Source organism: Balaenoptera borealis (genome assembly GCF_965194805.1).
Source record: "Balaenoptera borealis genome assembly, chromosome: 14".
NCBI lineage: Eukaryota > Metazoa > Chordata > Mammalia > Artiodactyla > Balaenopteridae > Balaenoptera > Balaenoptera borealis.
The window spans coordinates 56,352,485-56,376,181 of NC_138875.1; the positions used below are offsets into that span (position 1 = coordinate 56,352,485).

At 38.4% G+C, this 23,697-nt stretch overlaps 1 protein-coding gene across 1 annotated transcript in view; it reads right to left on the reverse strand.

Annotated features, from left to right (window-relative positions):
* The window catches only part of MYOM1 (myomesin 1), a 137,264-nt gene extending 118,508 nt beyond the window's left edge, over nucleotides 1–18,756 (reverse strand). Inside the window, exons 1-2 of the mRNA XM_082353480.1 lie at nucleotides 18,595–18,756; nucleotides 12,983–13,307 (exon numbers count right to left, since the gene is read on the reverse strand). Of these exons, the coding sequence (XP_082209606.1) occupies nucleotides 12,983–13,284 (302 nt within the window). The 5' untranslated portion in view covers nucleotides 13,285–13,307; nucleotides 18,595–18,756. The remainder of the gene's footprint in view (nucleotides 1–12,982; nucleotides 13,308–18,594) is intronic.
* Between the last annotated feature and the right edge of the window lie 4,941 nt (nucleotides 18,757–23,697).

Sequence of the window (23,697 nt, forward strand, 5' to 3'; positions counted from 1 at the left end):
CAACCATAGCAGTAATTTTATTAAATGTGAATGGATTAAAAACTCCAAGGAACAGCAGAGATTGTCAGAATGAATTTTTAAAAATCCAACTATATGCTGCTACAAGAGCCACATTCTAAATTCAAAGACACATATTGTTAAAGTAAAAGGATGAAAAAGATATACCATGCAAATAATAACCATAAGGAGCTGGAGTGGCTATATTAATATCAAACAAAATATACTTTTAACTAGGAAAAATTACTAGAGACAAAGAGGGACATTTCATAATGATAGGAAGGTCATTTCCTCAAAAAAATATAACAATTATATATGAACATGCACCTGCCAACAGAGCCCTAAAATATATGAAGCAAAAAATGACAGAATTGAAAGAAAAAATAGAAAATTGAAAATAGCTGGAGATTTCAATACCCCACTTTCAATAACTGATAGAACAACTAGACAAAAATCAGCAAGGACATAGGAGACTTGAATAACACTATCAATCAACTTGATGCAACTGACCTTTCTAGAATACTTTACCCAATGACAACAAAGTACATATTCTTTTAAACATTCTCCAGGAGAATTTATATGCTAACTCACAAAACAATCTCAATCCATTTAAATGAATTTAAACCATACAAAATATATTCTCTGATAACAGAAAAATTAAGTAAGAATCTACAACAGTAAGAAATTTAGAAAATCCTCATATATCAGGAAACTAACAACATATTTCTAAATTACCCACAAGGGAAAAGAAATCACAAGGGAAATTAGAAAGTATTTTGAACTACATGAAAACAAAAACACAACATATCAAAATTTATGGGATAAAGCTAAAGCAGTTATTAGAGGTAAGTTTATAGCTTTAAGTGTCTATATTAGAAAAGAAGAAAAGTCTCAAATTAATAACTTAAGCTTTCATTGTAAGTTAGAAAAAAATTAAATATGAAGCAAGTAGAAGGTAGATATAATAAAGATTAGGGAGGAAATCAATAAAATAGAAAACAGAACAACAACAGATAAAATCAGTGAAACAAAAGTTGGTTCATTGAAAAGATCAAGAAAATTGACAAACCTTACACTAGATTAACCATGAAGAAAGAGAGAAGACACAAATTATCAAGAACAAGAATAAAAGAGGAGACCACTACCAACCCCACATAAATTAAAAGGCTCACAAGGAAGTATGATAAATGCACTTATGCCAAAAATTTAGACAACTTAAATGAAATGGAAAAATTCCCATAAAGATTCAAACTACAAAAACTAACTCAAGAAGAAATTTAAAATCAGAACAGATCAATAACAAGTAAAGAAACTGAATTAATAATTTAACATCTTTGCACAATGAAAAGCCCAGGCCCATATGTTTTCACAGATGAATTCCATGGAATATGTAAAGAAGAAACAAACAAATCATTTCCATATATTTTCAAAAACAGAAGAGAAGGGAACACTTCCCAACTTATTCTATAAGGCCAGTATTACCTGATATCAAAGCCAAACAAAAACATTATAATAAACAACAAAAAAAACACAGACCAATAGCCTTCAAGAACACAGGTACAAAAATCCTTCACAAAACATTAGTAAACTGAATCCAGCAACATATAGCCAAGTGGTATTTATTCCAGGAATGCAAGGTCGATTTAACAATTGAAAATCAATCAGTGTAATATACCATATTAACAGAATAAAAAACAAAAAAAAATTATCACTTCAACCTTCATGTTAAAAACTCTCAACAAAAGAGGAATAGAAGGGAAGTTCCTCAATCTGATAAAGACCATCTATGAAAAATCTAGAGCAAGTATCATATCTAATAGTAAAAAATTAAATCCTTTCTTCCTAAGACAGTAAGGGAACAAGGGTGTGATATTTGCTCTTGCCACTTCTCTTCAACATTGTACTGAAGTTCACATTATACTGAAGAATAGCCAAGGCAATTAGTAAAAAAAAATTGAAAAAATTGGAAAGCAAGTCTACCTTTAGTTATGCATGATATAATCCTACATGTAAAAAATGCCAAGGAATACAAACACACACACATGCACACACACACAAATGCTACTACTAATAAATGAGTTCAGCAAGGTAACAGGATACAGAATCAAAACACAAAAATCAATTATACTTCTGTTTACTAGCAATGAACAATGCAAAAATAAAATTAAGATAACTCCATTCACAATACTATCAAAAAGAATAAAATATTTAGGAATAACTTTAACATAGAAGTATAACACTTCTACACTGAAAATTACAAAACATTATTATGATAAGTGAAACAAAATCTAAATAAACAAATATCCCATGTTCATGGATTGAAAGAGTCAACATTGTTAAAACACACACATTTTTCAAAATTGATTTACAGTTTCAACATAATTCTTATCATATTGACAGCAGACTTTTCTCTTTGTAGAAATTAGCACGGTGATCTTAAAATTTATATGGGAATATGAAGGAATTACATAGGCAAGATTTTTTTTTTGTAGAAGAGGAACTAAGTTTGAGAACTTACATCTACCAATTTCAAAACTCTTTATAAAGCAATAATAATTAAGAAAGTGTGGTGCTGGCATAAGGACAGGCATACAGATCCATGCAACAGAATTGAGAGTCCATATATAAACCTTTTTACTTATGGTCAGTTAAATTTTGATAAAGGTGCTAAGGAACTTAAGGGGGAAAGGATAGTCTTTTCAACAAATGGTGCTGGGACAATTGTATATCCATAAGTGAAGGGATGGATTTAGAACTTTACTCAACATCACATACAAAAAATTAATTCAAAATGGATTATTTCTAAATGTAAAGTAAAATTATAAAACTCAGAAGATAAGAGAAATTCTTTATGATGTTGAGTTAGTCAAAGAGTTCTTAGATATAACATTAAAAGCATGATTAAAAAAGGAAGGGAAGTGATGAACTGAACTTCATCAAATGTAAAAGTTCTGGTCTTTGAAGGACACTGTTAGAAGAATGAAAAGACAAGTCACAGAATGAGAGAAAATATTTGCAAACATTAATAAAGGAATTGTATGTAAAATATTTAAATAACTCTAATGATTCAATAATAAGCAGAAAAAAATCCAATTTAAAAATGGGCAAAAGATTTGAGCAGGCATTTCACCAAAGAAGATACACAAATGGCTACCACGCACATTAAAAAGATGGTCAACATCGTTAGCCATTAAGTAAGCACAAGTTAAAACCACAATGAGACCCCACTACACACCGAAAAGAATGGCTATAAAAAATAAGACAGAAAATAACTAATGTGGATAAACTGGAATCCTTGTACCTTAGTATGTGAATGTAAAATGGTATAGCTGCTTTGGAAAAGAGTAGTTTCCTGTAATGTTAAACATAAACTTAGCACACAACCCAGCTGATATTTTAGAATGTGCAAAAGAAGGTTCACTTCAAACAGAAAGCCTTAACTTTCTGTAATAATTTCATTTATTCAACAGAAAACTTATTTAGTATCCACTGTGTGCACAATAGCGTGCTTGAAGCCGGGGTGGGAGGGGGATATGAAGATAAATTAGATAAATTAATGACTCTTGTTAGGACTTCTGTGGTGGCGCAATGGTTAAGAATCTGCTTGCCAATGCAGGGGACACAGGTTCGAGCCCTGGTCCGGGAAGATCCCGTATGTCACAGAGCAACAAAGCCTGTGCGCCACAACTACTGAGCCTGTGCTCTAGAGCCTGTGAACCACAACTACTGAAGCCCACAACTACTGAAGCCACAACTACTGAAGCCTAGAGCCCATGCTCCGCAACAAGAGAAGCCACCACAATGAGAAGTCTGCGCACCACGGCGAAGTGTAGCCCCCGCTCTCCCGCAACTAGAGAAAGCCCGCGCGCAGCAATGAAGATCCAGTGCAGCCAAAAATAAATAATAAAATAAAATAAATTAATTAAAATTTAAAAAAGACTCTTGTTTTCTGAGAGCTTTACCATCTAGTAGGGGAGTAAATGCTACCAGGCCTGATGTGTTGAATTATGTCAATCATGGAAGAAAGGATGGAAGGACAGAAGGAAGGCAGGCAGATAAGCAGAAAGATTAGAGCAAACAAAAGTTGAATTCACAGGCTTGGAGACAATTTCTGTCTGGGGTTATCAGGGAATCCTTTGTGGAAGAGCTGGACATTAAAAGATGGGTAGGTCATCCCAGGATGACACAGAGATATGTGCAAAAGCTTGAAAATAGAAGTTCCATTTTCATTGCTGACTTATCTATGTGTTGCCATTAGACTTTACTGAGTCGCTACAAAGGAGTTGAACTCATTTTTATTATTCTAACAATTTTCCTTTAAAACCGCTTCTTCATATATATTTACAACCTAGCACTGCTGCGTATAAACAAAATGCTCAGCTGTTTCCCAGAAGGGAGGAAAAGGTGGTGGTTTTACTGAACTATGGGTCAGCTTCTAGTAAACTGTCCTTCTTGGCTGTCTTTGGTCATTTGGTCAGTCCCTCCCCCTCAGGGCTTCTGGGATCAGAGGGTCCATCTCTTTCATCTTCAGAACCCCCTGGAGGGTCAGGAACAAGCACTTGGAGTTTGCAGTCTCTTTTCTCATTTCTATCTTTCTATCAGCTGCATTTTTCCCTGTTGCAAAACTTGAAAGACTGTACTTTCCCTGGGTTTTGTGAAAGGTTGTTTTGGGTCTACTTTTGATATACAGCAGCTTCGTCCTACATTCCTCCTTTGGTATGGGTATCATGTCAGCCTCAACACTTTCTACTGACCTTTTGATTCTCCTGTTTCCCAATCTAAACTCTTAAGGAACTTTCAGGAGAACATCAAAGTTAGTGGATAAGCAGGAGGCTTTGAGTCCTTTTTTCACTAATATACTTTCCAGAAAAGGTCTCTTAAAAGATACAAGCACGAATTTAGTTTGATCAACATCATCCTTGAAATTTACTGACATACAGTATCATAATAAATAACAGTCCCTTGGCCTTTCTTTCTGTCTTTGCATTATTTACCTTATAGTTATCCTGTTTTCCTCTCTATTTCAGTCTCTCAGCATAAAAATATCTCATTTTTACTTTTATTTTTATTTATTTATTTATTTATTTTTAAATATTTCAGCTTATTTTTTTTTTTAACTTTGGGTTTATTTAATTTATTTATTTATGGCTGTGTTGGGTCTTCGTTTCTGTGCAAGGGCTTTCTCTAGTTGCGGCAAGTGGGGGCCACTCTTCATCACGGTGCGCGGGTCTCTCATTATCGCGGCCTCTCTTGTTGCGGAGCACAGGCTCCAGTCGCGCAGGCTCAGTAATTGCGGCTCACGGGCCTAGTTGCTCCGCGGCATGTGGGATCTTCCCAGACCAGGGCTTGAACCCGTGTCCCCTGCATTGGCAGGCAGATTCTCAACCACTGCGCCACCAGGGAAGCCCATTTATTTATTTTTAATTTATTTATTTTATTTATTTATTTTTGGCTTTTTGGGGTCTTCGTTGCTGCGCTCGGGCTTTCTCTAGTTACGGAGAGCGGGGGTTTCTCTTCATTACAGCATGCAGGCTTCTCACTGTGGTGGCTTCTCTTGTCGCAGAGCACGGACTCTAGGCACGCGGGCTTCAGTAGTTGTGGCTTGTGGGCTCTAGAGCGCAGGCTCAGGAGTTGTGGCACACGGGCTTAGTTGCTCTGTGGCATGTGGGATCTTCCTAGACCAGGGCTTGAACCTGTGTCCCCTGCATTGGCAGGAGGATTCTTAACCACTGTGCCACCAGGGAAGCCAAAATATCTCAGTTTTAGTTTTTAAAAAATTTTAGTTACTTAAATAGTAATATAACCACAATTTTTTCTTCTATTTATTGCCTTATTGTTTCCATTATTTAAATTTCCGCTGACAAGTAACATTTTACTCTCCCGTTTAGTAATTTGCCACAGCTAATGTATAGGTAGACATGTCTAAAAACAAATACCAGGGGGGGTCTGAACCACTTCTCAACATGAATGTTAGAACAGTCATGCTCTAGCAAAGGCTAGTGGGTAGAACACTGAGAGACAAATCTTTATGGTTATCACATACACCCTTCAGTTTCTATCCATTCCTGGCTATTTTAGAAATTAATTTAACCCAACTGAGTGAGTAGGCCTATTTTTAAGCAGAAGTGAAAGAGTCCACTCCATATTTCCTAGATATATTATGCAGGACACTTGACCGTAATATCAGGAGATGCCTTATAGAGTCTAGGTCTGTGGACTGAAAATTGTCCAGGGTTGGTAAAAGTTAGCCTTATTAACTTATTTACAAGGCAGCCCAGAAACCCACATTCCACCCCACTCTGAGGATGGTCGCTAGGGTTGACTAGACTTTGCATGAAGGTTACCTTCCTCATTTGAGGTGCTCCTGCTATCTCCTGTTTCAACTAGAAAGGCTGCTGTGGAAAAGGTCAAGCCTGCAGCAAGGGCTCCTTGGGCTCCCACAGCTCAGAGAGCTCTGTGGGGAAGCTAAGTTACACTCACTGCTCGGCCAGCAGTGGACAGAGTTAACATGTTACCTCTGAGCGATGGGAGGTAACTGCATGGCCCTTCCTCCACCTTTGGCTACTCATTCAATTCCCACTCTATGAGGGGACATGTCTTCCTTCTCACAGCCTGATTCACCTGCCTATGGAAGATTAATGCTATTCTGGGGGTATCTTGTAGCATCTAAACTTGAATTTAACCTGCAAAAGAGCCTGATGAATAGTATTTTCAATGTAGAAACAAAGCAAATGAAGCAGAGAATGAATCACGTCTTTCTGGGCCTCAGGGTATGTTATCTGTGGAAGGAGGGGCTTGAATTAGATGAGCTTGTGGTCTCTTCCTGCCATTCCACAATTCTATGGATCTACAAACTGCCAATTGTATGAAACTGGTATTACCAGGAATGATACTCCTAGTTCTCTCTCCGCAAACAAGTTGCAGGTTTACAGCAATGAGAGTCGGAGATTGATGCGTGGTGAAGGCTACTCTCTTTGGACGCAGGGTTTATTTTGGGGATTCAGAACACAACTCAATTGCCTTTTAAAGAAGGAACTGGCAATAAACCTGTCCATTTCTGGGCGGAATAAAAAAGAATAACTGGCTTTCTGCTTTCATTAGATGTTTCCCCTGATCTTCTCCTGTCATATAGGAAGTAATATGACTCATCATTTTCTTAGTACTTAAATTCTGGAAGACAAATCCCAGAATGCTGTATTTGCTACCCAGAAACTTATGGTGCCTTTTCTTTATATATAATAGTTAAATCTTTCTTTAGAGAAGAGGCTATATCTTAATCCTTCTTACCCTATTCTATTTTTTATTGCTTCCATAACATTTATTACCTTTTAGCATGATTTAAATTCAGTGTCCTTTTTATTATATTTATTGTTTATGACCTATCTCTCCATGCTAAAATATATGCTCCAAGAGGGCAGGAATCTTTGTCAGATTTATTCAGTAATTTATCCCAAGTACCTAGAGCAGTGCTTAGCACACAGGAGGCACTCAGTAAATATTTACTGAATGAATGAACAATACCTAAACCTCACTAAATGGTCCCTGGGTGCCCGCTATTATACTACACACCTTACATGATTATCTCTTTTAGGGCTGCCAACATGAAGAACAATCATTTTCCTCATTTTACAGATGAAGAAACTGAGAGTTTACAGGCATATCCAAAGTCGCAAGTGTAATTGCATGTAAGTACAGGCTTGTTTGACCCCAAAGACTATCCACTTGCCATTACGTTAGAACATCTAGAAATGGAGATGTAGAAAATAGACACTAATCCGATACCCATAGCTGAGGTCAAGACACACAAATGTCCACAAGGCAGCAGACTTCTTTGGTAGCATCGTTTGAAACCACACTGGGTTGGGAAAGGGAGAAAGTCTTCAGGTCCCCCTCAGTCCCTGCTGTAATCAGATCCATCAATAAAAGACAGGGGTTTGTGTTTTGTGGTCTCTGTTTTTAGCATTGGTATCTTCTGTGAGAATTACAACTGGTTTGAACATTAGCACATTAGTTCTCTGCAAAGTCTAGAAGTTTCAAAAGAGGTTATGATCTGGGTAACAACCAAGGGTCAATCAATGTGACAATGTGACATGAGTGTAGGTGAGGGGCACAATTTAAGGTTATGCACAGTGCCCAGGGCAAGTCACTCATGTTTCAGTTTTCTTATTCCCAAACTGGTGTCTTCCAGAGCCCTTGTGAGTCTCCAGGTCTGATTCTAAGTGACAGTTAAAGAGTGTGTAAGGTTCCAGGTTTGGCGTTCATAATGCCCCTGGGATTTTCTAGCTATTGTTTCTACCTATTGTTCCCTGCTCTAAATCTTGGTTTCTCCAGGAGAAGCAGGGGAAAGAAAAGGAAGCATAATGCAAAACTACACATTGATGCTTCAAGAAAAATATGGTAGCCATGTAGTCAAGGGGAGTTACTGGGAACTTGTAGAAAGGGTGGGGGACTTGGGGTAGGTTGGGGTGCTCAAGTCACTATTCCACTATTTGTTAGTGTAAGGAAGAAAAGTCATTTAATCTCTTTGGTCTCCAATTCTCTCATTTAAAAAAAATATTTTCTTATTCTTTGTACATTTTTTTGTGCTATTTTAAAAATTTGTTTATTTATTTATTTGGCTGCGTTGGGTCTTTGTTGCTGCGCATGGGCTTTCTCTATTTGCGGCGAGCAGGGGCTACTCTTCGTTGAGGTACACGGGCTTGTCATTGTGGTGGCTTCTCTTGTTGAGGAGCACGGGCTCTAGGCGCGTGGACTTCAGTAGTTGTGGCTCATGGGCTCAGTGGTTGTGGCTCATGAGCTCTAGAGCACAGGCTCAGTAGTTGTGGCACACGGACTTACTTGTTCCGCAGCATGTGGGATCTTCCCAGACCAGGGCTCGAACCCGTGTCCCCTGCATTGGCAGGCAGAGATTCTTAACCACTGCAGCACCAGGGAAGTCCCTCCAATTTTCTCATTTTAAAAATGAGGATAATAATTTCTACTTCTCAGAGTTACTGTAAAGTGGTATAGAGAATGCTATGCTGAACGGCATCATATGGGCTGGATTTTAATCTGTTTAGAATCAGACAATCTGATGCCTACCATTACCACAGAGGGTTGAGGGGCCCATCACCCAAGAACTGTGCTGTGTTGTTCTCTGGTTTCTGGAAGTTATTCATTTCTACTTATCAAGCATAACAAAATATTTCTTTTTTACTTCCATCTTACTCAAAAGAAAGGATGGCACCCTGATTTCCATATACCACATTCCCTGTAAACATCTTCCTTATTTCATCCTAATTCCTTAGAAAGGGATCTTCAGGTCACACACTGGGCTGTCTGATATTTATATGTAGACTTTTTAGTGCAGTGGTTGTGACCTTTGTTGAACCACAGAGTTCTCTGAGAATCTGATAAAAGCTAGGGCCCTTCTCAGCAAAAAAAAAAAATTTCATCTGTGCCTAATTTTGCATATAATTTGAGATCATCCAAAACTCTGTTGAAACCTATTCATGGACAGAGGCTAAAAACCGTTGCCTAATGGTTGCAAAGTGGTCATGAGCACCATTTCTCCTTTAATCTCTAATAGTATTTGTGAATTACTAACATAAAACAATAGTCTTGTATCATTTTGTTTTCCTGAATTACTTTCTTTAATTTAGTTTTTTTTTTCTCACTGTGACTAAGAACAAAAGCATTTAGAATAAGCCTTCCAGAATTTATTTTATAACCCTTGGCTAAGAATGCAATTGGTAAACCAATCTGAGCTAAAACCACACTGACTCTGAACAAGCCATTGTTCTTAAGTCTTAACTGAGGTCAGCCAAGCCCTGAGCACATATAAATCTCCATAGTTTCCACTTTACTACTGGACATCTAACTACAAAGCAGAGGCTAAAAATAGATCAAGCCTAGTGTTCATATACACTCCACAGAATTACATTTCCAACCCCACACGAGTTTTAATTAACAACACTCTTTGCAACCAAAGAGAGAGACTTCATTTAGCAGGGAAAAGTTGATCCACTTTGAAAAAGCTAAAATACAACCTGAAGGAATTATGAAGATTTTGAAATGTTCACAGAGTATTATCTGCTCCTGTTAGCTCTAGGTCTAAAAAAAGAAAAACTAAAATACCCCTGGGATTAGGTTAGCTTTCTTTTCTTTTATATTGCATTACACAAAGGAAAAAATATTGACATCTTCTTCCCTTTCTTGTTTCTAGGTCTACATTTCTACTAAGTGGAGTTGTTCAAACATAGCAAGCCATTAATAAATACCTACTTACCTACATAAATACTTATAGAGCAAGAAGGAAGATGTGAGGTTGAGTATAGAAAAATAATTACAGTTCTACTTCCTACACAAAGTTTATTATCTGAGGCTCTTTATAGTTAAAATGGCTAAGTCTTCCAAAGATAATATAGAGCAAATGTTTTCTGGATAAAATATAAAGATGCTCAAAATTTCAATTACTAATATTAGATATAATTTATCAGATTGTAAATAAATATGAATATCGCATCTGTGGTTAAAAAAAGAATTTGTATAAAATTAAAATAATTTTAACAAAATTTAGCAATAGAGTTTAAGAAGTAAAACTCTTTGAATTACAGATTCATAAAACTCTGTAGCCTCTACAGCATTGAGGGAATGAAATAAGTACACAAGGAGTTACCTTAACAACTGTATGGTAATAAAAATACCCATTTTCTACATTTTCTATAGACTTGGCACAGACAGACCAGGAAAATGGATATTTAAAACATAATCTTCTCTATTACAGGACAGCTGCTTTCCTAAACGAGGTTCTTAAACATATGTATGGGACATTCTTCAGGAGAACACAGTGATACTGTCACATAGCATGGTGCTCATTCCTATTTCCTTTGGAAGGCAGGTATTTGAAACAAGAGCTAAAAGAAATGAATTCACCTCCTCACTGACAATATTTCCATATTTGCAGCTAATTTGAGGTCCTTATGAATATCCCCTGGCACACATGACCCATGAAAGTGAGATTGTAAAACGATCCTGTTCCATTTTAAATGGAATTTCAGAACATTGCCATCACACATTCCAGGTAAACTCCAGAGACTCTGGTACTGAACATGCAGAAGCTCCCAGGAGGTCGATGTCAGTGCCCAGGAATCACAGCCGTGGATCAGGTACTGCTTAAACCCACAGGGATTCAGGCGTTTCTGCCTTCAGAAACTGTCTTTACATACAAGCCACCATATTATTTCCTCAGTAACTTTTTTAATTCCCAGAAATAAACACCTTCTCCAGTTGCCCTAACAGATATTTTGTGGACTTAAATTTTGTAAGACAAAATTATATCTGTTTATAACAAATAATGCAACCTATGCCAGATGGAGGAGATTTGAGGCAGCAGGTGATTACTGATCACATAGCCCAGGAATTTTTATGTTTTGAAGTTCAGCAATTCTTTCTGTGGACTATAGACAGATGTTTAGTAAAATCACATGAATCTTGCAAGTGTGTTTTAATCCCCATGACACATTTTGCTCTGGATATGGAGAAAATAAAAATTGGCTTGGACTGAGAAATTATCTGCCCAGCATTTATCAGGCTGCAACAACAAACACAGAGAAACCAAGCTCAAGGTTCACAGGAAATGTGTCTCCCGGGGACACTGCTGCAGTAGAGTGTTGTGATAACCTCCTCCTTTGGGTGACTACAGGCTCACCGAGAAACTTTCTTCTCTAATATCAAACATTATCAGTAGGCTTGCTGTTTGAAATTTTATCAGGAAGAATGAGATATTGCTTTCTTGCGTGGAGGAGTTGCTGTTGACACAGAGAAGCAGCCTTAGTTCCCAGCCCAGGTGCTGAGCTCATAACATAAGAAGAAGAAGAAGAAGAAACATAAGAGGTTTCTAGATACAACAGTCCTCATTTATCTCAACTTGACTTGTTTCCAAAGCAGCAGGACACTGGATTCATTTTTCAGACCAGACCTGCATCTTAACTCCACTCTTCCTAGAATCCTACTGAAACTCTCTTTTCCTCTGGTGTGTGGTCTCCCTCATTGCAATGGGTTAAATCTAATTTTGTCAGAGTACCAGTTTGCTCCTGGTATTCTTAGGCTGACTGAGATAGGGCCATGTTTTTATAAAATGCCCTGGCTAAAGAAAATATTTGCTGCTTGAATAATAGCTCGGAATTTTAACCTTGGCTTTCATATATTGAAAGAATAGAACCCATCTCTGCTGTAGTTTGGGATCCTGTGGTCTGTGAATTTCAAATTCTATTCTCATCTACGACTTCCCGGGTGTCGCAGTGGTTAAGAATCCGCCTGCCAATGCAGGGGACACGGGTTTGATCCCTGGTCAGGGAGGATCCCACATGCTGCGGAGCAACTAAGCCCGTGAGCCACAGCTACTGAAGCCTGCGCACCTAGAGCCCGTGCTCTGCAACAAGAGAAGCCACCACAATGAGAAGCCTGTGCACCACAACGAAGAGTAGCCCCTGCTCACTGCAGCTAGAGAAAGCCTGTGCGCAGCAACAAAGATCCAACACAGCCAAAAATAAATAAATAAAATAAATTTAAAATAAATAAATAAAATAGGAAGTTAAGACTCTGCATGAGCATTTCTTTAAAAAAAAAAAAATTCTATTCTCGTCTAAGTTGAAATGTTCTCAGGACCAGGAAACCTGCTGTGAGTATTGAAATAAGGTTTCCCAGCTCTGCTGCTGCTGAATATTGAACACGACTTGTGGCAAAACTTCTCTGCTTCTAGCAATATCGCAGTTGGCAATTCAAGCAAGACACCCCAGGGTGGCTGTGAAGCTTTTTGTGAAACTCAGAGAAGGAAGGTAAAGGGAAATCATAGACATAAGTCCCAGGCCCCCCAAAACATGGCCTTGCTCCATACCTGGTTTAAAGGTAGGGCTGCCAGTAAGAAGATAAGAAAATGTGACATGGGGGAGTTATTCAGAGAATGTGGCTTTGCCCTAAATTTGTAAGGCTGCTTTGGACATACCCGTGGGAGTAGCCATAGTCGTAGGCTGAGGCAGTCTTCCGACTGACTGCAGATGAGAGGGCAGACTCGGAGGCCTGGGAAGCCTGCTGCTGGTAGGACGCGGCGGACACCTGGCTGAAGGCCTCGGACTTCTGGCGGTGGGCAGCGGAGGAGCGGCTGCTGTAGGCAGTGGAGCCATGGGTGTAGATGGCCGACCTTTTCTTCTCCTGCTGGTACTGGCTCATGGTGGTGTGAAGGTCTTTGTTGCGGTAGCTGCGATCATAGTGCTGGTGAAGTTTCTGATAAAAAGGCAGAGACATCATGTGCCCCCAGGGAACCAGGCAATCTACAAGAAAACAACAGTTTGGGGGTGAACTATTAAGGAACAAACCCAACAGAACAATTCATCTAAACCAACATGTAAAAATTAATACTCTTTTATCTGTTCCAAAGAGTAAGTGGAAACTGATGTGAAGGTTAGTTTAGCTGGTTACTCAATAAACTCCTTGCTTCATAGCCCAGATGTACCCCCTCCTATCATTGTGCTGTCTTCTCCTTCTTTTTTTAAATACTTACAAGATCTTTACAAAGTTTCCCTATTGTGCTTTTTCCTTAGACCTTTCATAGCATATATTTCTAATTTTTTGGCATTTCATTCTGACAGGGGCTTCATCTGAGAGAATATGTAATGATGAAGAGTCTGCGTCCAGCCAATGTGGTTTTCATTCAACAAATAATTACTGAGAACCTATTTTGAGCCTGGGACTATTCCAGCACAGGAAATACAGAGATGAACAAAACAAACAAAATCCTTGCTCTGATAACCCTATATACAACCTTATAATCTATTGCAAGAGATAGACAAATAGAGAAAATAAAGTGTAAAGTATATTAGAACCTGCTAAATGCTATAGAGAAAAATAAAACAAGAAGGTGGGATGGGATGCAATTTAAACAGCATCATCAGGGATGATGATGATGACTGAGCATGAAAGTGACATCTGAGCATGAGAATATCTGGGGGGAAGTGTTCTGGTTAGAAGACCATTGCAAAGGCACTGGAGTGTGAGCCTGCCTGTTGTACTCCAGGCATGGCAAATAGGCCAGTGAGGCTGCATGGAGTGAGGGAGGTGCAGGGAGAGGTATAGAAGATGATGTCAGAGAGGTGGAGGGTGGGGAGGGCAGATAGTGTAGTGTCCTATAGGTGACTGTAAGGACTTTGAATTCTATTCTGAAAGGGCTAAGGAGTCATTGGAAGGTTCTGAGCTGAGAATCACTCTTGCTGAGTCTGAGAATAGACTGTTGAGAGACAAGAGTGAAAGCCAGGAGACCAATTAGAAGGCTGTTATGGGCTGAGTTGTATCCCCCCCAAAATTCATATATAGACATCCTAACCTTCAGTACTTCAGAATGTGACTGTATTTGGAGATAAGATCTTTACAGAAGAAGTGAGGTTAAACTGAGGTCATTAGGATAGGTTCTAATCCAATACAACATGATTGGCATCCCTATAAGGAGAGGAAATTAGGACACAGATATGTACATATACAGAGGGAACACTGTGTGAAGACACAAGACGATGACCATCTACAAGCCAGGAGAGAGGCCTCAGAAAAACCAGCCCAGCTGACACCTTGATCTCAGATTTCTAATCTCCAGAATCATGAGAAGATAAATTTCTGTTGTTTAAGCCACCCAGTCTATGGTACTTCGTTATGGCAGCCCTAGCAAATTAATATAAAGGCCACTGCAATAGTCCAGGCTAGAGATTATAGTGGTAGCAGTGGAAGTGTGAGAAGTGATCAGACCCTGCATGTTTTGCAGGTAGAACCAATAGCATTTGCTGAAGGTTCTGGATTAGGGTGTGAAAGAGAGGAATGAGAGATGGCTCCAAGGATTTTGCCTGAGTAATTGGAAGACTAAAACTGCTATTAACTGAGATGAGCCAGGAGTGTAACAAAACAGCAGTTCAGAATGGAAGAACAGGAGACTGGTTTGAGACATTCTACATTTGAGATACCTGCTAGACACCCGAGTGGAGAGATTAAGTGATTAATCTTAGACTTAATTAAGAGATTAAGTTGGATATGTGACTCTGGAACACAGGGTAAAGGTTCAGGATGGAGACTTACATTTGGGACTCACCAGCATTTAGATGCTATTTAATGCTAAAAAAAATAGATGAGAATGAAAGTCCTAGGACTGAACCCTGGAGGATGCTTATATTGTCATATAACAATCTCTCTTGAATTTCACAAATACTTCAAAAAGGTATAATGTCAAGGCAGAAAAATTCCATTAAGAACATGAAGGCTTCTAGTCTTCCCACATAAAGAAGCAAGAAAGTCAGTCATCAGTGTAGCAGTTTGCATTGTGAACGTGACCTAACAGTCCTACTGAAAGTCAAAAATAGGTTTGCTTAGCATAGAGAGGGGAGACTTCAGACTGTATTATCTTTCTTGAATAATCTGTCCACTGACAGAAGCATATCAGCCATATTGACAACCCTGGATGAAGTAGTGGTTTTATGGAAGTCCCCTCTTCCATTTTAAAAAAATTTATTTATATATTTGTTTATTTTTGGCTGCAGTGGGTCTTTGGTGCGGTGAGCGGGCTTCTCATTGAGGTGGCTTCTCTTGCTGCAGAGCACTGGCTCTAGGCGTGCAGGCTTCAGTAGTTGTGGCACGTGGGCTCAGTAGTTGCGTCTCACGGGCTCTAGAGCGCAGGCTCAGTAGTTGTGGCACACAGGCTTAGTTGCTGTGCGGCATGTGGGATCTTCCTGGACCAGGGCTCAAACCTGTGTCCCCTGCATTGGCAGGTGGATTCTTAACCACTGTACCACCAGGGAAGCCCCCCTCTTCCATTTTTAATGCTTTTGTGCATGTCAAATTTTTTACAAGTGAAATTAGTTGTAATAAATTTTTCAAATCTTTTAAAAAAATTCTAAATGAGGACTGAATCCTTCTAAACTTGCCACACTTTCTGTCAAGTCTAAATCTACATTTTAGGACTTCCCTGGTGGCACAGTGGTTAAGAATCCGCCTGCCAACGCAGGGAACATGGGGTCGATCCTTGGTCCAGGAAGATCCCACATGCCGCACAGCAACTAAGCCCATGAGCCACAACTACTGAGCCTGTGCTCTAGAGCCCGTGAGATGCAACTACTGAGCCCACGTGCCACAACTACTGAAGTCTGTGCGCCTAGAGTCAGTGCTCTGAAGCAAGAGAAGCCGCAGCAATGAGAAGTCCGTGCACCACAACAAAGAGTAGCCTCTGCTCGACGCAACTAGAGAAAGCTCGCGTGCAGCAACGAAGACCCAATGCAGCCATAAATAAATAAATAAATAAATAAATAATTAATTAATTAATTAATTTAAAAAATAAATCTACTTTTTAGAAAGCCTTTTAAAGTACAAGACAAGCTTGCTCTTCAATTCAGTTCCATTAAAAACAATGAGATAAATATAAAAAGTTTCTACGATGAGCTGAAAAGCTGTTTCCCTTTTATTATTACTTTACGTTTTCTTGTCATTAGTCCTGCAGATTTCCAGGCCAAACCTCAGACTTAACAAATGAGGATCTTTGGTGAGAGGGGGAGCAGGAGACTGAATTCTACACAATTTCTCAAAGTGTTTCCAATGTACACTGAAGTTTGAGAAATGCTTGGCTTAGAAGATAGGAGTGATTTTAAGGACAGGTAGAGAATAATATTTCAATGGATTTTAAATGACTAGTGTGGAGAAGTTTTCAATTTCTTGTGTTTTTATTTCAACACCTTATAAAAATTTTCACCTCTTAAAAAAAATTTTTTTTAAATCTACTTTTTTTAACATCTTTATTGGAGTATAATTGCTTTACAATGGTGTGTTAGTTTCTGCTTTATAACAAAGTGAATCAGCTATACATATACATATATCCCCATATCTCCTCCCTCCTGTGTCTCCCTCCTACCCTCCTTATCCCACCCCTCTAGGTGGTCACAAAGCACCGAGCTGATCTCCCTGTGCTATGCGGCTGCTTCCCACTAGCTATCTATTTTACATTTGGTAGTATATATATATAACCATGCCACTCTCTCACTTCGTCCCAGCTTACCCTTCGCCCTCCCCATGTCCTCAAGTCCATTCTCTACGTCTGCGTCTTTATTCCTGTCCTGCCCCTAGGTTCTTCAGAACCATATTTTAAAAATCTTTTTATTTAAACTAAACAGCATGTATTCCCTAGAGAAGAAAATCCAGTAAACTTCATTCCAGAAATATTTATGTTAGGGCTCATGGAAGATATCAGTCTACATGGCATTTCCCAAGAGGAAAAAAATAGCTACTAGCAAGCAACTTTGCTTCAACCCTTAAATAGATTGCTATTTTCTGTTCTAAAATACATAGAATGATGATCAGGTGTAATGAATAATTATTAGATACATTTTTATAAAACAAAAGGGTTGAATATATAAATATAGAAGTATATGATCAGGCTTTTATAAAGATGTTTGGTAAGTTTCTGTAATGATACATACTACACTGCAACACAGCAAATGTTATTTGAATGATGTCCAAATAATAATGAATGACCTTCCTGTGTATTATAAGCTAAATTCAGAACCCAAATAACTTGAAATGTTGTTATTTTCACAAAATAAAATCTTTAAATGTCTTGCCTCAATTCTATTTTCCATTCTCTTTATTTCTATTTTCCCCAAATATATTTATTTTTAATAATACTTAATAGTCCAAGCACAGAGATAATATATTACAAGTAAACGGGCTTTGGCCTTATGTCAACTCAGCTGGTTGTCATAGCTCTGACCTCTGGAACAAAGGTACAACTACCTTCTCTTCATCAAGTAAGTGAGGATTATCCCCAACACATGACAGAGTGTATTGGGAGGAAAGATGGTTTGGTTGTCTTCCATTCCTTTAAGACCTGTGTTTTTTCCTGAAAATAATTTGGGAATTTAGGAAGAGACAGTAACTGCATAGTTGTAACTGTGACATGATACTTTTGTACAGGCATTAGAGGCTGAAAGCTGATAAAAATTCTTTACAGAAAATACTAACTTTAGGATCATGATGCGGTGCTCTTTGTTGCCTCTGAAATATTGCTTAACCGTTTTCCGATTAGAAATACCCAATGTACCCTTACATTCATCCACATGGCACTGTCAGAGCAAAATCACTGAATTAGAAACTAGTGACTTCAGAGCTAGTTTACTCCTTTTGATCTAATATGTAATCAGGGAGTATTGTAGGCGTATGGAAGAGAGAAAACACATGATTTCTTGTTACCTTACCCATTCCAGGTTTCAACCAAACCACTGAACTGTAACTTGGAAAGAGTACTTGACTCACGCTTACAGTTCTATCTGAGACAGCTATTATCTTTTTATAGTTCCAGGAACAGTAGCTTAATTTTAAAAGAATCCACTGATCTGAGAGAAGAGCTGTGCCAGCACAAACTGGCACCCTGCCGCTTGTTTTCCTTCCCCGGAGCGCCACTTTCCTATTTCTCTGCTATTCTTACATCTCTTTGAGAAAACTGCTGAGCTCAGAAGATAGAAAGAAACCACACACACTGCAGTGCTGTTGAGCATATAAAATATCAAGTGCATTCTTCTGCCTCAAGGTCACACTTACCAGTTTCCAAAGGAGTGATGGTGGTGGAAATGTTCCGACGTGACTGTGGAGCTGGATGAGAGAATGAAAAACCCACGTAGGTTGAATCCAAGAAAAAGTTAAGAGGCAGGGCTAAAGACAGGACCCTGGGGCCAGTTCAAAAATAATGCATGTGGTCAGGCAGTAGAATGTCAGAGCCACACAGCCAGCCTTTTATGGCCAAGAGGGCAGATAAATATAGCACCAAATGGGGAGGGTAGTCCTAAACCGAGAGGAAGAAGGAGGCCCTGGCAGATAGCTGCCTCAGTAATTAATTACATTAATGCCAGTCAATGGCTCTGGCCTGATTAAACCAAATGTAGGATTTTAATTTGGCTATAAGAGCTATTTTCAATATAATTTTATCACAGGATATTTAAAAGCATAATGGAAAGAGTGGTTTGTGTTGAGAGCTAAAAATAGGTGCAGTAATCTGATTCCCAAAATGGACTTCATGGAATTTTAATGCCAAGATACGGTTCTGTATGTGCTGTTCATAACCCATGTACAATACATTTAAAAGACACAAGGTGAAAAAAAGAACACGAGGCTAATTAGAGACAAGCAAGTAAGAAATGGGTCACATGTGGTGGAAATTTTGGCTTGACGATCACTGTTTCTCTCATTTCAGGAAAATTTACAAAGTAGGTTATAGCTTCAAGTTTGAATCTTTGATTCCCTATTCATTAACTAAAGCCTTTAAGAAGCAACAAGTTTTATCTTTCCTAAAGTCAGAGTAGGGTCAGTCTATCTAACAAGAGATTCTCTTTCTTTGTTTTTAGAATATGTCACAAATTCAGAGGTGGAATAACCTGGTGGCAAGAGCCTGCACTTTGGACTCAGATCAGACCTTGATTCTAGGCCACCGATGGCATTTAATAGCCAGGTAACTCTAAGCAGTGTATTTCTCCTTAAGTTTCATTTCCTTTCTCTATAAAATGGGGATAATAACATCCAAATTAGGGGACTGCTATGGAGATCAATGTGATAATGCAGAGAAAGCACTTAACCTAGTGATTGCCACAAATGAAGACTCAGTAAATGTCAACTATTGTTACCGAAAGTAATAATTTAAAAGCTCATTGTTCAGATTATATGTACGGAGAAGGTTATGTCCTGATGTGATATTACATCAACTAAATACAGATCCACTTGTATCTACCAAAATATTGAACAGACCCAATATCGTAGCCTACTTTATAATTCCTTCCTTGATAACTCCAGTTAAGACTGTTGAGAACCTATCAAGTGCCAGATACTCTGATAGGCACTTTATATACATTATCTCATTTAATTCTCATATTGCCCTATAAGGTAGGTATCATTACCTTCTATAGATGAGGAAACTGAGGCTTCGAGAGGTGAAGTCATTTACCAAAGAGCACACAGCTAGGAAATGACATAAATGCAATTCATTCAGAGATATTTGGATTCCAAAGCCCATGCACTTTTTGTCACGGATTGCCTTATCCTCCCTCCAATGATACTTTGTCTATAAGAAACTAGATATTTTCAAATGGTCTTTCGAGTGCAATATAGGTCCCCACTCATAACTTAGGGTCAGCTTTTGAGCTACCCAATCAATGTATGTAAAAGAATGTATTCCACTTAGTACTGACCAAATTCAACCCAGCATTTGTTTATCTAAATGCACCTCTAGTCAGTGTGCATACGTACATTTTTGCTGTCAGGAAACCATAGAAGGATTTTCCAAGCTTTACGTTCCCAAGTATCCATTTGTTCTCTAAACATCCAATACAGAATGGCAGTGGTTCTTCCAAGTTTTATCCACCAGCCATTGGAATAGTTCCCAGTGAGTCATTTCTCTAGAGAGCATGGTAAGTTGCTTCAAATCTCCTTGAAACAGAAAGAGGAAAAATAAGCAAAAATAAGAGATATAAATCATCATAATACAAGCTAATATTTAATAAGCATTTGCTATATGCCAAGTATTAATAATGCTAACTACTTTACAGTATTTTATTTGACCATGATACACACATAAAAACATTTCATGGATTATGAAATTAAGATTTAGAGAGATTAATATTCTTAAAGTCACGCAACTAGAATGTGACAGAAAATTCAAACCTAGGTCTGTTCTACACAGAGCCCAGCCTCCTATATATCATCCTGTACTGCCTTATAACCATTTAACTCTGTGTGTGTGTATGCGTGTGTGTGTGCAGATAGATACATACATACATAGATAGTCAGATAGATAGAGTGTGCCATATGCCAATAATGTCCACTAGAAGTAAGAACTCTTACCAAAGAAGAGTCTTAGTTATATTTCCCATGTAACAGACAACTATTAGGTCAAGATTTACTGGCTACAAATATCAACACATTAAAATATTTACTGAACTTTGATCCCTGTTAAGAATGCAAAATGAGGGCTTCCCTGGTGGCGCAGTGGTTGAGAGTCTGCCTGCCAATGCAGGGGACGCGGGTTCGAGCCCTGGTCTGGGAAGATCCCACATGCCGCGGAGCAACTAGGCCCGTGAGCCACAATTACTGAGCCTGCGCGTCTGGAGCCTGTGCTCCGCAACAAGAAAGGCCACGATAGTGAGAGGCCCGCGCACCGCGATGAAGAGTGGCCCCCACTTGCCGCAACTAGAGAAAGCCCTCGCACAGAAACGAAGACCCAACACAGCCAAAAATGAATAAATAAATAAATAAATAAAGGAGTTCCTTTAAAAACAAAACTTTAAAAAAAAAAAAAAGAATGCAAAATGAGAGAAGTCCACACACATTTGTGGAAAAGCTAAAATATCATTTATTCATTGATGCTCAGGATCCCAGTGAAAGCCAAATAGTCCATTTCAAACAAGTGTACAATAAGATTTGGCAAAAGAAGTATAAGCTAGACGCAACCAAGTCTCCTAAGTGATCTTTCTGCTGTTGCATCATATGGACTCAGCCTTTTCTAACAACATATTTATCCAAAATATAAATATTCAGATAATAAACTACCTACTGTGTTGTACTGCATAATAAAACTAAAGATGAAAAATTTAGTTGGGCTTTGACAAATCAATAATCGTGATTTAATCAAATTGCCTTATAGGTGTATAATCAATTAATCTGACTTAATCATGATGCCCTTACACATGTGTCAGTTTTCTGAAAACTTAATGAAATGCTAATCTACTGTTAATTTCAAATTTCCCAGAAAACCATCTAATGCAAAATACTTTTTAAAAAGTGTATAACTATATAAGTCTGGAAATTTCAAAAATATTTGCTTCCAGAATTACAATTAGTTTTTTAAGAAAGCAATTTTTAAAAAATCTATTTTTTATTTTTTATTTTTTTAATGCTATTCTTGTCTGCTTACATTCTTTTATGTATGTATGTATGTATGTATGTATGTATGTATGGCTGTGTTGGGTCTTCGTTTCTGTGCGAGGGCTTTCTCTAGTTGTGGCAAGCGGGGGCCGCTCTTCATCGCGGTGCGCGGGCCTCTCACTATCGTGGCCTCTCTTGTTGCGGAGCACAGGCTCCAGACGCGCAGGCTAAGTAGTTGTGGCTCACGGGCCCAGTTGCTCCGCTGCATGTGGGATCTTCCCAGACCTGGGCTTGAACCCGTGTCCCCTGCATTGGCAGGCAGATTCTCAACCACTGCGCCACCAGGGAAGCCCAATAAAGCAATTTTAAAGTAGATACATCTTCTCTTCAAACTAACTGTAAGGGTATTAATATTTTTATAAGTGTGAAATGATGAGCTTAACTAACTGTAGTGTATCCTAAAAGCCAAAATAAATGTATAAATTATATTTAGCCACCTAACAATTTTTGTTTTACAGTAGAAGTGGAAACAGTAGCAAATCATTTTTCTATACATGAGGGAATAAACAAAGATATATTCTTTAGAAATAAGGTAAACAAAAGCAAACAAAAACTAAATTCCAACTGAAATCAAGAAAGTTTAAGTTTCTGGGGGGTTTAGTTAACAAATAAAACCCATGTATCAGTAATACAGAAAAAGAAAGACCTGTATTTAGTCAGTTTAATTCATAAAACATTTATTGAAAACCGACTAATGTGTCAGGCCCTGTGTTACGCCCTAGGGTCAAGTGGTGACTCACTCACGTCCTCAAAGTAGCCACTGTGTAGTTGGGTAGACAAAGATTACTTAAGAATAACTGTGGTACAGGGCTTCCCTGGTGGCACAGTGTTTAAGAATCCGCCTGCCAATGCAGGCGACACGGGTTCAAGCCCTGGTCTGGGACGATCCCACATGCCGCAGAGCAACTAAGCCCGCAAGCCACAGCTATTGAGCCCGTGTGCCAGAACTACTGAAGCCCGTGCACCTAGAGCCCGTGCTCTGCAACAAGAGAAGCCATGACAATGAAGACCCAACACAGCCAAAAGTAAAAACAGACAAACAAATAAATTAATTAAAAAAAAAAAAGAATAACTGTGGTACAATGTGATAGGTGAAATGATGAACACAGCACATAAGAAAGAATGTGACTAGTTGTTTTATATGTACAAAGCAAAACCAAAAGAATCCTTCTCCTTTAAAAGATAGGAATTAAAGGAGCAAATCTAATATATCACTCATTGCTCACCTATTACGCAAAGCACGTGCTAGGTACAGGGAAGCAAAATGACTGACACGGGCCCTGTGGTCAAGAATTTCTAAATTCTAAGAAATTTCTCCAATACAAATGCTTTCAACAGAAGGCAAAGCTCAGCCAGATTATTTGGTGAGCTCTTTTAAGTTGTAAATTAATTGTATCCTTCCTATCTCAGAGTTGCCTAATTAAAAAATATATATGTATATATATATATATTGGTGTTTGGCATCTAGTCCTGTTGTTCACTGAGTGACTTTGAAAAATCATTTCCCCTCTCTGAAGCTCCATTTTCTCATCTATAAAATAAAGGGTTCAACCAGATAATCTCTAAGGTGTTTTCTAGCCTGAATAACTGTGCTATCAATCCAAAAAGCAGCTGTTTTTTCTTGCCTGGTGTGTAAGCTGATTAGCAACATCCTATGTGGAGCAATTTTGAGGGGAATAAAGTAAATCCTCCTTACTCCAAGAGTTCTGCTTCTACCTGCTAGCTCATGTCTGA